Genomic DNA, 17,457 nt, shown 5'->3' with positions numbered 1-17,457 from the left:
AACTGAATGAGTTGCCAAAAGGTCAAACTCTTACTTTTATTACAGCGCACCAATTATGGAAATTTGCTACCTTGAGTCAAAGAGGCGGCACCATTACAGCTCCGAGTCAAGACACTGGTAAAACCCAGCTTCTTCAGTCTCTTGGCGCCACCCCTTTTCCTTCCTATGTCAGCATTCGCAGCGCTGAAATCTCTCATACATGCTTCCGACACATCAGACGGAGAGACAATTCGTGTAGAGGTAGCAAGGCACATTGTCTTGTATAGTCCGGGTGCACAAGGAAGCTGTTCCAAATGGGACCTCCGGTAGCTAGATAAAAATCTGCAGAAGGGATGGGGTGTCAAGAGACCAGATACTGATATTACATAGTTTACCCTCTAAATAATATAATTGGAATTCAGATAACACCATCCCAGCATCACACTTTGGTCTTTGTAGCATGAATAGTATGAGCTTGAAGCTTGAGGAGCCCCAAATAAATGTAGTGAGAAGGGAGTAGAGGAACTGGAAAAAGCTCATAGGCACCCTCACCGGAGTATGTTGTAAAAGGTACAGACTTTTGGGTTGTCCCATCATTTTGATTAGATTGATGCATCCAGCTACACACAGGGTTCATTTAGTCAACACTCTAAGACTGCTTTTAATTAACTCAAGCAATAGTTGCAGTTACCATTTCAGAATGGTCTATAAACATATTGAGATAAACCAGCAACATTTGTTTTACCAACCCAGGTAATTCCACTTACTAAGGGGTATGGGGTTCCATAGCTATGGCAAAGAGAGTTGGGGAAAGGGGGCAACCCTGGAGGGTACCATGGGGAAGAAGGGAACTTAGTAGAGGAGATGCAGTTTGCAACTACATTAAAGGCTAAAAGTGACTTATAGATGACTTGCACCCACTTTCAGGATATTGGACCAAAGCCAAAACTATGAAGACATGAAAAAAACGATGACTTCATAGTGTCTACCGAAGCGAGGGCCCAAGGCATATTCTGGGACCAGCCCAACTGCATGGTTGTTTGGACTTTCCTGATATTTATGGTGGTCAACTTCAAAGGCCTAAATCCAGTTTGGTTCAGGTCAATCAGTGGGAGCCTGCCAAGAGGATCAGTTGATTGAAGGAGTCGCGGCAGTCATGCAAGAATCATGTTTACGTCTGACTATAGTCCTATGAGTGCTCAGGATACCTTATTTTTTATTGCGGCCGTTTTGAGTACTGTAGGCTTGTCCCATTTGCTTTAATGTCATCCAACCATTGGAAACTCAGCCATAGTAGCTGTTATACTTGTTATTGAAGCCAAGTCTCATACAATTGAATAGGATAAAGCTTCAGTAAACTGTAATACCAGACACAGTCTCTACTAAGAATAGGAAGCTATTCTTGGTAAACATTGAAGGAAGCACCACAGTCCCTCTAAATAGCTGGGGGGAAAGACAAGAGTTGGACCCCGTGAATATTGGATCGGTAGGGGTTCCTGACAATAAGCTGTTTGAAGGTAGCAACAGTATGAATTTTAAATAACTGCATAACTTGTGATGTCTATTGGAAAAAATGAACACAGTCCAGTCAAGTGGCTTTACAGTAGTATCATATAATATCACTTTATATAATGCCTTGCAGATACACACATACAGAATTGCCATACACACATGGGGTAAGATATACAGCTAAATAATTAACTTGTCTTCTAGTCCACATTGATAGTTTTCTAGTTCCATCCAAATAGGGAATGGCCATCTAGAACGCAGGACACTACCACAGTACCGCTACAGTCCTTATCAAAACCAGCTCTAAGCAAATAGAACATGCTGACATCAAATAGAATTAGCACTATCCCGTCTCCTAGACATAAAGAAGAACTCCTCATCCTTGGATCGAGTTTTGTACACTGTCAAATCTTTACTTGTTAGTTATTGCTTGTTCTGCTTTTCAACTTGATCTCTTCTGGCATCAGATACCTCTGTCGGCACTCGAACTGTTATTCCATCAATAGCTTTTGTCATGCAAATCTGGCATCCGAGGCGGGACCTATAAAATGGGAAAAGATGTTTTTAGGAGCTTTATTGTTAACATTAATCTCATTTTTCTCAAAAATCCTGTATAACATAACACAGTATCAATGCTGACTGCGCCTTGTATGTGAAGAAGACCTGTCGTCAGATTTACCGGTATGCTGCCCTCTCTGATTGCAGCACCGGGTCACTTACAGAATTTCTCTCAGTACTTTCCATATAATCACCATTCCTCTGCAGCCTTTCTGTAGTTTTTTTACACCTTTTTTTTAAACAAAAGGTATTCGATTCTCTGTTGGATTTGAAATACGACAGGAAAAGAAAAAAAAAGTTTACATACTAAAAAAAAAAAACACACAAAAAGCACTTGTTAGAAAGGCCATTGAAACTACTAGGAATGCTTGAGACTTTTTAACAAGCATTTAAAAGGAATCTGTCATCAGGTTCATGCTGCTCGAACCAACATAAACCGGGGACAGCTATGCACATTGTCCTTGTGGAGTTTTGTTCTGAAATGCTGTGCCATCACAGAATAAACACACTTTGAAGTTTGACTCATGAGCTGATCTCCAGGGCCATGGCTGTACCGGCTCCCCGCTCTTCCCCATCTCCGCTGTATATAGACCAACAGCTCTCTATCCCTATACACAAGAAGGAAGACAGCTGTCAGTCTCCATGCTGCAGGTGGGGAGAAGATGGCACGGCCCACCTTAGTGACTCGGAGCTCAGTTGACAAGTCAAACTTCAAAGTGTGTTTATTCTAAAACACTGCAGCACTTCAGAATAAAAAATCCATGGAGGAACTGTGTATACCTGTCCCGGGTTCATGTGGCCCATGGTTTGGGCAGACCTGGTGATAAATTCTCTTTAAAGAGGAGCTGTTGTGGGATGAAGCCAGGAGGGCTAGCTGCATAGCTCTGCAGGCACAGCTCCACTGGCTATATCCATTTCTTTTTTATACCTCAGTTTACCTGGATGGGCTCTTCTTAGGTCCAGTCCCTGATGATGCCAATATGTCAAAAGGATGGCCCCCATTGCTCTCAGTCAATGGGTGACTTTGGACTGTTGATCAAGTCGAATGTCACCCATTTATAGTGAAGGATGGGGACCTCACACTTGACACAATGACAGTGCCGGAAACTGGTGAACAGAATAGAATATGGGGAAAAAAAGAACAGGCTTAGATCAATGGGGCCACGGGTGCAGAGCCACGCAGCCAGGCCCACTGACTTTATTCCATGACAGGTCCTTTTTACAAACACAGGGGAAAACAATGTATGTGCTAATGAGCTACTGTATTAGGGCTTATTCACACAAGCGTATTTAAGTTTGCACACCCACGGCGTATAATCACCGGAAAGGACGTTTTCCGGTGATCATGGCCAGAGCTAGTTAGCGTATTCTCGCCTGTTCATACTTTCAGAACTATCTTTTTGGCCACCGTATATGTATCGGCACTTATTTCGGTCGCTTATGTTCTATTTTCCAGGCCTGCCACCTGGAAACCCCACTGCTCACTGGGTTGGTGTGCTTTTGCACTGAGCTGATTTCTGCAGGAAGCAGACAGCTCAATTCCCACTGCATTTATATTGAAGTGAATGGAAACTATGCCTGTAATCTGCAAATAGTGAATCCAAAAATCGGATTAAAAAGGGCTCACCGTTCTGAGGCTTGATGATTCCCCTGAGGTGGAGGAGATCTGATGTTGAGACTTGGTGGACTGCTAGCTAATGCAGCCGAGAAACAGAAAGCGGAGGTAACCAGCTTCAACACTTTGATCTCCAATCAATAATACTTTATTACTTCTTCATACAGGACTTTTTTAAAAAGTATTCTGTTAAGCCACCAATAGAATGCTTTTTTAAAGTTTATATTTCACTGTCCTGTATGAAGAAGTAATAAAGTATTATTAATTGGACATCGACGTGTTGAAGCTCGTTACCTTCTCTTTCTATGTCTGTAATACCAAATCTGGCCACTGCAGTGAGAACAGAGCTGTTTGCTTCATACAGAGATCAGGGCAGTGAATGTGCAGACTGGCCTGGCTAACAGCTCATCACTGGGGGCCTGGTTGGTAGACTGCCACCAATCTACTGTTGATGACCTGTCCTAAGGATAGGCCATCAATCATTTACAACTAGACAACCTGTTTAAATACAGTCTCATGTCACATCTGAAAACCTTGTATAGTTATCCCGTTACATTCTGTTGCCATTAACTTCTAGTACATAAAAATATAAAAGAGTGAAGTTGCTTAAATGGACAGAAATAAGGTGCCTACAACATTTTTGTGTCGAGCTGCATTCATATCATTCATCATTCATTATAATGCCGTAAAAATAACTGTTATTGGTAGCATGACATAGTGACAATTATACAAGGTATTGCTGCCTAGTGGACAGCCAGGTCTTTGTTTTCACTGGTGTGGACTGTTCTCCTAAAGAGACAAATGTTCTGTTGGGAAATACAGGGTGCACTATGCTAGAATATGTGTACTGTGCATACCCTATATAATAATGAACACTGGGACCAGCTATCAGCACAATACCGTGATTAAATAACACCCCCATACACCAGAATGGCTGTGGATTTACAAAGCTTGCAGCAATTTTGTGGCAAATCTGCACCAAAACCTGCAGGTAAGACATGAGTATTTTGTGGTGGATTTGTCTTTGGCTGAATTTTCCACCACTTGTGAAAGAGGAGAAAAACTTGCATAGCGAGAAACAAAAAGTAGATTATACTGCTAATTACCATAAAACTTCAAGCAGGCCATTGGAAAGAAATGGCAGCAGAAAATAGAGGTTTACAGATCATACAGTCACATGGGTGTCCCCGCTTGTCTTCTGCATCCAGCTGTTTCCCAGCTCTGAGCGCTGGCTGTTATACAGCTGAGCGCTGGGAGAGGAGGATGCAGAAGACAAGCAGGGACACCGTTGTTATACAGCCAAGCGCTCCCAGCGGAGGATGCAGAAGACAAGCGGGGTGTCATCGCTTGTCTTCTGCATCCAGATGTTTTCTGCACAGAGCGCCTGGCTGTTATACAGCTGAGCGCTGCATGCCAGGTATGGAGAACAGAGCTGGACCACTCTGTTCTTCAATTTTGCAAAATTCAGGATGATTTTATATCCCAGCCAATGAGCAACAATGCTTATTACTATAGAGCACTGGCTAAAAAGCTACCATATATGCAGTATATTCATTAAACATTTGAGAACATACGTGTCACTGAGTCCAAAAGCTAAATCCAACATGTCCATCTCCTCATCTGTAACAGAACTGAGCTTGTCGTAGGCCTTCTGATCAAATATGAGGTGACAAGTAGAACAAGCTAGAGTCCCCTCACAGGCACCTGAAGGAACAAAGGATGAAAACAGTTTATATGGTTTATCTATAAAGCAGTATATTCTGAAGTCCAGAGGATTGGTGCATAGTGAATGTGGTGCAATAATCAAAAAGGATCAAAAAGCGAACCCAGAAACTACAGGCCGGTAAGTCTAACTTCTATTGTAGGGTTTCAAAGAGATGCTATCCTGGAGGACCTCAAGGAAAATACCTATATAACTCCGTATCAGTATGGTTTATGAGGGATCGCTCCTGTCAAACAAAACTGATCAGGTCCTACGAGGAGGTAAGTTCTAGACTGGACTGGAAGTCTATTAGATGTCATATATCTCGTTTTTTTCCCTGCCCCACATACTAATACTGTACTGCGTAAAAGGTTGGTATATAAAATGAGAATGCTTGGTCTTGGTGAGAATGTGTGTAAGTGGGTAAGTAACTGGTCAGTGATAGAAAGCAGATGGTGGTTATTAATGGTACATACTCTGATTGGGTCACCGTTACTAGTAGAGGTACCACAGGGGCCAGTATTGGACCCTATTCTTTTTAACATATTTATTAATGACCTGGTAGAAGGATTGTGCAGTGAAATATCAATATTTGCAGATGATACAAAACTATGTAAAATAATTAACACAAGAGAGAACAGTTTAAGGTTGCAAATGGATCTGGATAAGTTGGGGGCAGAAAAGTAGTAAATGAGGTTTAACACACTGATAAATATAAGGTTATACATATTGGCAGAGGAAATACATGCCACCATTACACATTAAGTGGGGAAACTACTGGGTAACACTGGCATGGAAAGAGACTTGGCGATTTTAATTAACTGTAAGCTTAAATGGTTGTCCCGCAAAATAAAGTAAAGTTAAACACTTCTGTATGGCCATATAAATGCACTTTGTAATATACATCATGCATTAAATATTGGCCATACAGAAGTTATTTACTTATCTACAGGGGGTCCCCTCCCCTGTGCTGGCGTCCCCGTCTCCCTGGCGCCGACCGAATCCTTCTCCTGGCTCGATTAGACGCGCTTGCGCAGTTTGCCTCTTCTGTCCCGTTGAAGGGGCCGCTCCAGCGTGCTCGCGTGGCACAGCTGGTCTGCGCAGGAGAAGGATTTGGTCGGCGCCAGGGAGACGGGGACGCCAGCACAGGGAGGGGGGCGGGGGGGGGGGCCCTGTAGGTAAGTAAATAACTTCTGTATGGCCAATATTTAATGCATGATGTATATTACAAAGTGCATGTATATGGCCATACAGAAGTGTTTAACTTTACTTTATTTTGCGGGACAACCCCTTTAACTGGTACAACCAGTGTCAGGCAGTTGCTGCCAAGGCAAATAGAGTCATTGGGTGCATCAAAGAAGAGGTCTAGGGGCACATGATGAGAACATTGTTCTTCCTTTTTACTGGTCAGACTACACATGGAATATTGTGTACAATTTTGGGCAACAGTACTCAAGAAGAACATATCAAAGCTTGAGCAGATACAAAGGTGGGTAACTAAAGTAATAAATGGAATGAGCGGACTACAATACCCAGAGAGGTTATCAAAATTGGGGTTATTTATATTAGAAAAAAAGACGGCTGAGGGGCGACCTAATAACTATGTATAAATATATCGGGGGAGAATACAGAGATCTATTTATACCCAGGACTGTGACTGTATCAAGAGGGCATCTACTATAGCTAGACGAAGGAAGGTTTCTACACCGACATAGTAGGGAGTTCTTTACTGTTAGAGCAGTGAGACTAGGGTAAGGGGGGTTGAAACAGGCTGAACTAGATGGACATTATCGTCATTCAGCCTAACATACTATGTTATTATGGAACCCTCTGCCTGAGGACGTGGTGAAAGCGAACTATATAGTCACTGATTACTTCAGAAGGGTTGTTGATCCAGGATTCAGTGGCTTCTGTTATATTTGGTGGTCCATCGAGAACCCCTATTAGGATTTTATTGTTTTTTCCTTCACGTATCTCTACCCATACAGACTCCACATGTTCATCTTTCTCACATGTATCCTCCCTCCTGGCTTTAACAGGATTTTACAAGACAACTACCCCCTTTCTGTTTTTTACGATCCCTTCTAAACAGACTGTAACCCTGTATGTTCCCTGCCTAGTCACAGCTATCATCCAACCAGGTCTCCATTATTCCCACTATTTCGTAGTTTTCCTCGGGCATTATTACTTCCAGTTCTTCAAGTTGATTGGTCAGACATCTAGCATTAAATTAACAGAGGTATTAGTAGCACCACATGAAACAGGCTTTGCCAGTGGGAGTAGTAAGCTGTGCACACTTACCCAGGACCAGGACCCCAATGATCCTCCAACTAGTAGAATAGAAGTGATGGTAAAGCAGCACGCAGGAATCTAGAAATTCTTCAGAAAGTTCTCATAGTAAAATCCAGGCTTTTATTCAAATCCAATACAAACACAGACGCGACATTTTGACCATCACACAAGCTTGACAAAGACTACAGTGTGATGGTCGAAATGTTGCGTCTGCGTTTGTATTGCATTTAAATAAAAGCGTGGATTTTACTATGAAAACTTTCTGAAGAATTTCTGGATTCCTGCGTGCTGCTTTACTATCACTTCTAGACATCTAGCATTAGTCACCATACAGTGAGTTTGAAGGTTTGGGGTATTTTTCATATTAAGTGTATCCCTATTAACTGTTCTGCCAGTTCTAACTGTACTAACCCCTCCCACCACTCCCCCCCCCCCCTTCCATTTCAATTACTTAGACCCAGGTCATTGTCTACACAGTCTTTCCCTCTATCTGGTTGCCTTCCCCAGTCCCTAGTATTAACACTCCTCTAACCTTCTAGCCATCTTCTTCCCCCAACAGAGCTTCACCCTCCCCATTGAGAAGAAGCCCATTTCTCCAGGAACTCAAAACCCTCCTTCCTACAACAAGTCTTGAGCCACTTGTTTACCTTCCTAACATCCTGCTGCCTTTCTGGTGTGGCAAGTGGTATAGTTAGTATTTCAGAAAATACTACTTTGGAGGTCCTTGCCCTTAGCTGACATTCTAGTTCCCTGAAATTGTTTTTAACGACCTTCCACCAACTCTAACTTTGTCATTGGTGCCAATGTGCACCATGACCACAGGGTCCTCTCCAGCCGCTCCCTGTAATCTGTCAACCTGATCCGTGCTGTGTCAAACTCAAGCGCCAGGAAGACAACACACCGTTCAATAATCCTGTTTTTTTTGGCAGATTGCCCTGTATGTCCCCCTAATACTTGAGTCTCCCCACTACCAGGACTTGTCTAGCCTACCCTGCGCTCCCGTTCCTCTTCTTACTGGAGTAGACATCCCTCTGGTGGTCAGAGGCCATGTCGTGCTGCAGCATTGCTAATCCTGTAATGGCATCCTTCTCATCTGCCAACTTTGCAAAATTGTTGGAGTGTGCCAATGGCATGGAGCGATGAGTATGAGTTGAAACAGCTTCACAAAAAAATCTGCCCACATCGGGAGAATATTATGTTATAGGCTGGTATTTAGCGAGATGGTATTGTTTGATGGGTGCTGACACCTTCCGCTTGGTGGAAGAAGTGAGAACAATAATATAGATAACACTTGTTACCTCTATTTTTGTATTACATACCACATTTTTTCTGAATTTGTTATACTACAAATGCAGCGGGGTGTTGCCAATAACTTTTACATGACCTTTGTATTTATACTAAGGACTGGACTGTAACAAGGGGGCATCCTCTGCGTCTAGAAGAAAGAAGGTTTCTACAGCAACACAGTAGGGGGTTCTTTACTGTAAAAGCAGTGAGACTATGGAATTCTCCAGACATGTATTTTTTCAGCCTTGCATATTATGTTACTGTGTTACAATAAAATAAGCTTAGAATTGCACTTAGGCTGCATCCACATGGGCTAAAAAATCATTGCTACAATGTAAAGACATGGTTTCTAATGGGTTCTTTAAGATGAGCGATGTTTTGTAGCGAGATTCTGTAGCCTGTGAGGATGCAGATTATAGTGATTGTTCAATTGTCTGTGATGCCATATTTTCTAGTATCTTAAATACCTCAAACTCTTACCAAACCCATCAATATTCAGGTGGTGCCGGATGACCACTTCCAGCAGACTCTCCCCTTCTTTAGCTGTGGCTTTGAGCGTTTCACCATTACGGTTGATGAAATTAACCGTCAAGTTTTCTTCTGAGCTTCTGCAAAAGAAATGTGAATTTTGTCTATGGAATAGTGAATTTCTTCTTTGTGAACCCCAAACTTGTACTAAGGGGATCCATACTTAAAGGGTTTGTTCGTTTCGAGCTATTGATGACCTATCCATAGGACAGTCCATTAATAACACATTGACAGGTTTCCCAAACAGCGAACTCCAGCCAATCAGCTGTTAGCCAGGTTACAGCACTTGGAGACAAAGCTGGAAGCAGACAGTTCTGTTTCCATTGCTGTGGCCCAACTTGGTATCACAGGCTGAGATCCTATTCCTTTCATTGGAAACTTGGCCTGCAATACCAAGCCAGGCCACTATAGTAAGAATGGGGCTGTCTGCTTCCCGCAGAAATCACCTTCATGCCCAAGCACAGTGATCCAGCTAATAAGCTGATTGGCAGGGTCAGGCGAGGCAGGACCCCACCGATCTGCTATCCTGAGGATAAGCCATCAATAGCTCATAACTGGACAAACCCTTTAACATTATACTTTATAGCGTAAATACTATACCGTATTTCACTACTCAATAGACACAACTAATGCCTTACTCAACACTCCCCCAAAAAACGCATCTGAAGTAGGTCAGAAAGAAGTAAATTATCCTATCAGCTCATCCCTGTACACAAACCCAATGAGGGCATAGAGACATCACAGATAAGGGCACCACTCTTAGTGGTCCCTTCTATGAACCGAAGAGAGATAATAACATGGGGCATCTCTCAAAGACTTGGGACATCCATGTATGATATGAATGGCCACAGTATAATACTACATTTCTCCTGGAGCGACCACTGTGTGATCAATGAAGTTGAATTTACCTTTGGCCAAACCAACTATGTGAGGTACTCAGGAGCCAGGTCTCACATTAAGGGCGTTGTCTTTCATCAGACAGTCTATTTTTATTAGTCAAAACTTTCCCCATCATCGGGGATAAAACAACAAAAGGCCAAGTTTGCATGAAACAAAGAATATATAGATGCTTACCATTAATAGGAATCACACTGAGCATTTCGCAGAGTTTTCCATGGCATTTTCTATGGTATTTTAATAGTTTCTTTCTTCTAAAGAGGTTACTTTTTTCACCTATTCTATGGATCAGTGGTGCTCTCATTGGTTAGACCACAACCAATCCCGAGGACAAGGGTCCTGTGCTTCCCCTCTTCTCATTACTGTGGGCTTACTTAATTACTTCACCCCCTGCAGTGAGGAGGAGATTGAATATTGTGACGGTTGCCAGACAATTTTCGGTTGGGATACTGAAGATAGATGAGTACAAGTGCTCGACAACTTGCATCTGCTCCACTGAAGTTAATGGGGCGGCAGCCACACATGTATGGCCATCGCTCTCTTTAATCTGACATCTCTGCAGGTTGGAAAAGCGACCCCGCAGTGAGGAGTAGAAGGGGACACAGGACCGCCATTCTCAGGCTCAGTGGGGGTCTCAGCAATGACACCCTTACTGATCAGACTTTTATCATCTATTCATAGGATAGGTGATAAAAGTTAATACTGGTACAACCCCTTTAAGGTCAAAAACTTTGCAGAGTGATGTTATCTCAAAGTACATGGTAAATTATATAAAATTCTATATGCACAACATTTTTGGAATTTTTTACATAAAAAAGCATGTAGTTGTAGAGCTTAGGTGGACGGATGTTATTGGGTGATAGTGTGGACAGCGCCCGATGGAACAGGGGAATATAGATGGGATGCCCCAATGGGGTATAGCTGAGATGCAGGAATTGGCCAATGATCCCCCATATAGGGGGAGTTCTGGGGAGGGGAGTAGTAATGGTCTAGACCACATTCTTGATACGCAGAGATGGCTTGCTCCAAAACGTTGTTTTATTCACAGCAGCGATAGAGTATTCTTGCAGCGTGTTGTCAGTAATAACTCAGTTTCTCATCGGTGTGATAATGGCACAGGCAGAAGAATCATAGAAGTCAGTATTCAATAGACTAGTGATAAAGCTATAAGTATTCTCCTATGTGAGCGTGCCCCTTCCTTGTCCTAGAGCATTGCTTACCTGAAGAGGGTCCAATGTGGGACAAATCCCAAGCAGGCCGAATTCTATGGCAGAAACCAGTCTTCACCAGAGCGGAGAAATGCACTGCAGCTAAGTTGCAATGTCACTTACCCCCTACTATTTCCTGTTTTGGACCCCCCCATCTGGGGATCTGCTAACAGGGAAGATCCACCCTCAGCCCCCCACATGGTACTACTTAAAGTAACACTACAGAATAATAGAATAATCCACTATCAACATATATTACATTAAAGGAATAACACAACCCGGAGACACAAAGTAAAAAAACATAAACAATACTTATGACTTTTTTTTTACAATGCATTCAAAAATATTTGGAAGGCTTATTACAGATTTTCCATCAGGTCTAGAATGTCTTCAAGCTGTACCTCTGGCTGCTGTTTCCCATTAAAAACAGGAGCGCTATCGTTTCTCCTTAGGGAGAGCACCTAGATGGTGAGTGAGTGAGCAGACTTATAAGGCCATTCATGTTCCTCTGGCTAATATGCAAATAAGAAAGATGGAACAATACCTCTACCACCAATTGGAAGGCACTATTCCTGCAAGTCAGTGTTAGACTCTTTATACAAGCCTTGTAACAATGACTGGGAATTGAAAACCAAGCCAGAATCCATACGCAGCTGTTTCGGGGTGTTTGCCCCTCACCAGTGTGCATTAATACCAATCACTCCTGAGATCTCTCTCTTCCTCCAGCTCCGCTCCCCACCCCCTGCCCCCCGCAGCCCATTTGAGCCTGCTCGGATCACTAAGCAGTTACTCGAGAAGAGCGATGCTCGCTCGAGTAACTGCCTTACCGAGTAGGCTCGCTCATCTCTATTAAATACCCAACTGAATTCAGCCTCAGGCACATGGGAGAATTTGTGCTGCGGAATCCGGTCCGGGTGTCTGCCTTCGGATTCCACAGCAATAACCCTCCATAGCATGCAAGGTAAAATAATTCTTCCTGTACACGAGCGAAAACCAATTGTAGTTTCTGCTTGCGGATGAAAAATCGCAGCATGCTCTATTTTACTGCGGTTCCTGCATGGACAGCTTCCATTTAAGTCAATGGAAGCTGTCCGACCCACCGCCCGTCCGCAATTGACATTGCGAACAGACTGCGAATTCCACGAGAAAAGCAGGAGTTTAAAGAAAAAAATCTTTACTGTGCATGTCTGATGGTGTTTTGTAAGAAAACATTTTCAGCTTGGATGGAGAATCCCTTGAAGTTTAACCAAGTTGCCTATAGCAATGACTTTATTTTGCAGGTATTTACCATATTTTGCCACATTTTATAGTCGACTTCAGTCTAAGCAACCAATGTGGGAAAGTCTGAATTATGTGCCTAAGATTTGTAGCATTACCTGGCTACAAATGAAGCAGGCAATATTTATTTGTATCTATATTCTACATTCAACTTTGGATTGTAGAAAGTCAATGACCGTTGTTATCATTTCTGTAGGACCTTGAAACTCCTGACATCAGAGAAGTTTTACTGCAGTCTAACGAGACCTTGGTGTAGTATCACAACCCTGAATTCTTCTAATCTGCAATATGCTTCTTGATTGAAGACAGTATAAACATACATTACATTGGGGCTTGAATCAAGTACAAATAACCAGTTTTAGTGCGGGTAAATAGAGTGGACTAGACAATGCATGTAGTATTCAAACTTCACTGTACTTCACCAAGGGTAATGGAGTAACACTGGCCCTTAACCTAGTGATTGTGAGCCAGAGAGAGGGACAGCTAAAACTTTTGCCCATGCATGAAACATCTATATACCACTAGAACAAGCAGTGCAGTAAGGAAATGGGAAGGCTTCAGATTAGAAGATGATCTAGCATGAAGGAAAGTCTCCTTGTGGGATATAGAGAATTAGTATCTGCAGAAGCATTTACTAACATATCTTCTCATACACAGACCAACCCAAGGCCAAATGCTGGAACTGGTAGTTCAGTGCTGTGGTTAAAGTGACATCCATATGTATAAAAATGCCGGCAAAAATGAGGCAAGTCTTAAAGGGCATGGGCCATATTTACAGAAATGAAACATGGAAGTATCAGCAAATGTTACCTATCAGGTAGAGAACAAAGAGCATAGCTATTAAGAGCAGCAGAAATATACAAACCGATGAGCTAAATCGTCATGCAAGTATGAGAGTGTGAACATTTCTTTGTATGATAGATGTTGAAGGAAGTTCACCTATGGTACTAATCTACCATATAGTCATAGACAAAACTTTCTCCAATGTAATTCAGCATTTGACTTGTAGTACATCTTAAATAGGATGTTTGTTTACTGGCTTAGCTCTAAGGGTTTCTTCATATGAGCAACAGATCAAAGAGGGGAAATTTCTCGTTCGCCACTTTCTGGGATCCATTTTTGTCTTCTCTTTTAAAAAAAAATTGCAGGAAAAACGAATTTATAATTAAAAAGACCTTGCCATGGATGTAAAATAATATGCTATTTCGGCTGCTTTCACACCTCCGTTCGGGAAGCAGGAAAGGGGAATCCCTTAGCCGAATGGATCCATCTTATGACGGAAACGAACGGCTCCGAATGGACCGCATTGACTATAATGGGGTCCGTTCTGTTTCCACTCAGCTACATGGCATTTTACCAGAAGAAAAAGCGCTGTATGCAAAGCTATTTCTTCGGGTATTTTATGCCAGATTCTCAACGGAATCTCCAGTGTAGATGTGAACCCGGCCTTAATTAGTGTAACTGTAGAAGATAACTAAAAAGATACTTGTCATAGTATAAATATGTCAAAAGAGAACATAATGAGCATAAAATACAACTAAAGAGGACTATAACTTTTCCTGCACCAGTTTTCCTAGATTTAGAAAATAGTTAACCTCTCTTACCCAATATTAGACTTTGCATCTTGGCATTTGGCAGAAGTAGTAAAGCTCCTCATGTAGCTCCGGGTAAGCACCTGTGTTGCTGCATTACTCTTAGGGCACATAGCACCATGAAGTCTGCTCATAAAGGTCCTCCGAAGTATTGAGACAGAACGAGCCATGTTCATAGGGCAGAAATCCTGCAGGTTGTCTCAGCAGCTGAATAAAATCTGAGATATAGCGAGAAGCAGATATTAGTCAGACAAAGCCGTCCCACCGTGGGTGTGACCTCAAGTAAGATACACTGTCTCCTCACATACTGTATATACACAAGGACAAGTCAGCAGCACTGTATGTTCAGAATTATTTGTCCATTTGCTGCAGAATGAATATACAATGGCAATCAAAACTATTCAACCCCCATTGCAAATTAGTTAAGGTGAAAAAAAGAAGAATAACTCCTGCGCTCTGGGAGACCTACCAGAACACCAAATGACACCGCCTAGATAGACACAGGAAAAGACTGCAATAAGAGGGAATCTTATGTAATCAGTGAGAAAGGGTCTACAATGAAGACACTTCTGCGATAAGGTCAAATAGAAATAAGTTTATTTGACAGTAAAGAGGGGTGCAACATGTTTTGGAGCTCCAAATGCTACTTTCCCAAGCACAAAACTAACCATTGGTGATAATTATGGTAATAAATAAATGGATGCCCCAGCTACAGTGGGAAAGTATCAAATAAAAACGAAAAAAAACATGTGAATGTCCCCCAGGGGTCTTATATGATGTCATGGGGGACATAGATAGTAAAAAACATAATTACATAGATAAGTACAAAAAAATTACAGAATAAAACAATATATACATGAAGAAAATGACCCAAAGCCGACGCCAACCAAAACCATCGCTATATGCGCCCTGTAATCCAAAATCATACATATTATATATTAAAACGGCCAAAACAAAATGAGGAACCCGTTCCCACAGCATAAATATACAAATTTAAAAAAAAAAAACAACTAGAAATGTTAAAAAAAATCTTTTTTTTTTTAGCTTTTTACCCCCCAAAAAACTAAAAAACGGGGAAACAAGTGAGTGGAAAAGATATTAGAAAACTAGCCCTATATGTCACGGAAAAAAAAACGCAGCAAAAATAATTGTGTTAGTTAAAGGGAAAAAAACAGGGCAGTAAAACCACCACATGGGTAAAATCCCTAAAAAGTGTCTGGTCCTTACCTGTGCCTTACCAGGCCATTCACCAGGAACCTGCTGCTCTTCTGATGTCCCTCCTGCAGCCTTTCTATCACAGTGCAGAAGCTGGCAAAGTTCCAGCTTCTGACACTGCTTCGACCACAGCTTGGCGGCAAGTACTGCCACCCGTGTCAGTGGGCGCCGTGTCTAAACTGTGACATCTCCAGAGAGTCGATGGCGAGTTCGCATGCATCCTCCTTCTTGGCGCGGGCTTTGGACGGGACTGCATCGCACTCCTCACATCGCTGTGAGACCAGGAAGTATGTCAGCACTGTGAGGCCGGCGCTGGCAGGAACAAGGAAAGAAGCGTTAGCACGCAGGTGCCGATGGAAGATGACTAGAGATGAGCGAGCACGCTCGTTTAAGGCTGATGCTCGATCGAGCACCATGCGGGAGGGCAGCCGGGGGGGCGGGGGGGGGGGGGAGAGAGAGATCTCTCTCACTTTCCCGACCCCCGCTCACCCCTACCGCCCCTTGCCCCCAGTTTCTCTTACCTTTTTAGATCACTCTCTTAACTTAGCTATATTTCATACAACCAATCAGACATCACAGTCAACCAAGTAGAAGTCTGTTCAGGTATTTAATGTTTAATCTCAAACAACTAATGCAACTAATGAAGCCTTTGATTAGTTGCATTAGGTGTGCTTGAAACAACACCTGATATGCAAATGTGTGTAAAAAATCAAAGACTGCAGTAGTCATTAAAAGTGGCATTTTGTGTTGAATTTGAAGAAACCACTTGTTATATTAGCTGTGTTTAGCTATTTAAATATATTTTTTTGCAAACAGCTTAAAGTTTGCAAATTTGCCAAATAAACCTAACTTGCAATGGAGGTTGAATATTTTTAATTTCAACTGTAATGTTTTCTACCGTAAATACTCGAGTATAAGCCGAGTTTTTCAGCACATTTTTTTATGCTGAAAAAGCCCCCCTCGGCTTATACTCAAGTGAGGTTAAAAAAAAAACAAAAAAAAAAAACCCCGCAATACTCACCTCCCAGCCGGCGCAATGGTCTCTCTGGTGGTGCAGCAAGCTGCTTGAGAATTCTCCCCGCTGTCATCTCCCTGCTCGGCTTTGAATTCCCCCACCGTCAGCACTGTTTAGGTAAGCGCTGTGATTGGATCGGGCACCAGCTAATCACAGCTGGCGCTCGATCATTCACAGCCATTCTCAGCTCCCTGCGATGCGATCACAGAGTATTGATGGTTTGCCATGGCTGCCAAACAACTTATAAGCGCCTCCAGGTCTGCATTGTACATGCGGCCGTCTGTGAGAGTGGCTACCCCCGGCGCGCTGCGCTGCCAGCTGCGGCAGACTGCTTCAAATGACAGCGGCCCATGAGCGCTTCTGCACTGCAGGAGGTTTCTCTGCGCTTTCTCCTCATTGTATTCTCCGCTCTGGCGGCAACGGCGCTTCTCAGTCCTTCCATATCCTACAGCTTTGCCACATTAACAGCCAATCAGGGACAAGGGGGCGTCAATCTTGACTCCACCAGGACTTCCTGGTGGCATCAAGATACACTAATACCAGCGAGGTGTCCCGAGAGCCGTACTAACCGCGGTACAACACTCCCATAGATTTTAATGAGCTTACTCAAATCTGTGCTCGAACATGGTGTTTCTAATGCTGTGATTTTCTAGAGCTCTCTGCTCTACTTTTGTGTTTTCGTGGTTTTTAACACATCTCATCACCTATCACAATGATGGGGTCCATTAAATAGTGCTGTCAAACTCTGTACCATGTGTTCAAAAACGCTGCTCGAAAGTCCG

At 42.7% G+C, this 17,457-nt stretch overlaps 1 protein-coding gene across 1 annotated transcript; it reads right to left on the bottom strand.

Moving 5' to 3' along the window:
• Window positions 1–1,582: 1,582 nt before the first annotated feature.
• LOC136579732 (adrenodoxin-like) lies at window positions 1,583–15,938 on the bottom strand. The gene is made up of 5 exons (XM_066579795.1): window positions 15,673–15,938; window positions 14,458–14,663; window positions 9,423–9,550; window positions 5,236–5,365; window positions 1,583–2,029 (listed from the first exon to the last, which is right to left on the bottom strand). Exons 2-5 carry the CDS (start codon window positions 14,619–14,621, stop codon window positions 1,912–1,914), a joined length of 540 nt encoding a protein of 179 aa, XP_066435892.1. The 5' UTR covers window positions 14,622–14,663; window positions 15,673–15,938; the 3' UTR covers window positions 1,583–1,911.
• Between the last annotated feature and the right edge of the window lie 1,519 nt (window positions 15,939–17,457).

Source organism: Eleutherodactylus coqui, chromosome 10 (assembly GCF_035609145.1).
Source record: "Eleutherodactylus coqui strain aEleCoq1 chromosome 10, aEleCoq1.hap1, whole genome shotgun sequence".
Lineage (NCBI taxonomy): Eukaryota > Metazoa > Chordata > Amphibia > Anura > Eleutherodactylidae > Eleutherodactylus > Eleutherodactylus coqui.
The sequence above is the reverse complement of the archived record's forward strand: the minus strand, read 5'-3'. Positions and strand labels throughout refer to the sequence as shown.

Coding starts and splice junctions, on each gene's coding strand:
- LOC136579732 (XM_066579795.1), bottom strand. CDS start 14,621: ATGAACATGGCTCGTTCTGTCTCAATACTTCGGAGGACCTTTATGAGC. Junction 9,551..14,457: donor GATGCAAAGTCTAATATTGG/GTAAGAGAGGTT, acceptor TTTCTTTTGCAG/AAGCTCAGAAGAAAACTTGA. Junction 2,030..5,235: donor GCTTTTGGACTCAGTGACAC/GTATGTTCTCAA, acceptor CCCATTTTATAG/GTCCCGCCTCGGATGCCAGA.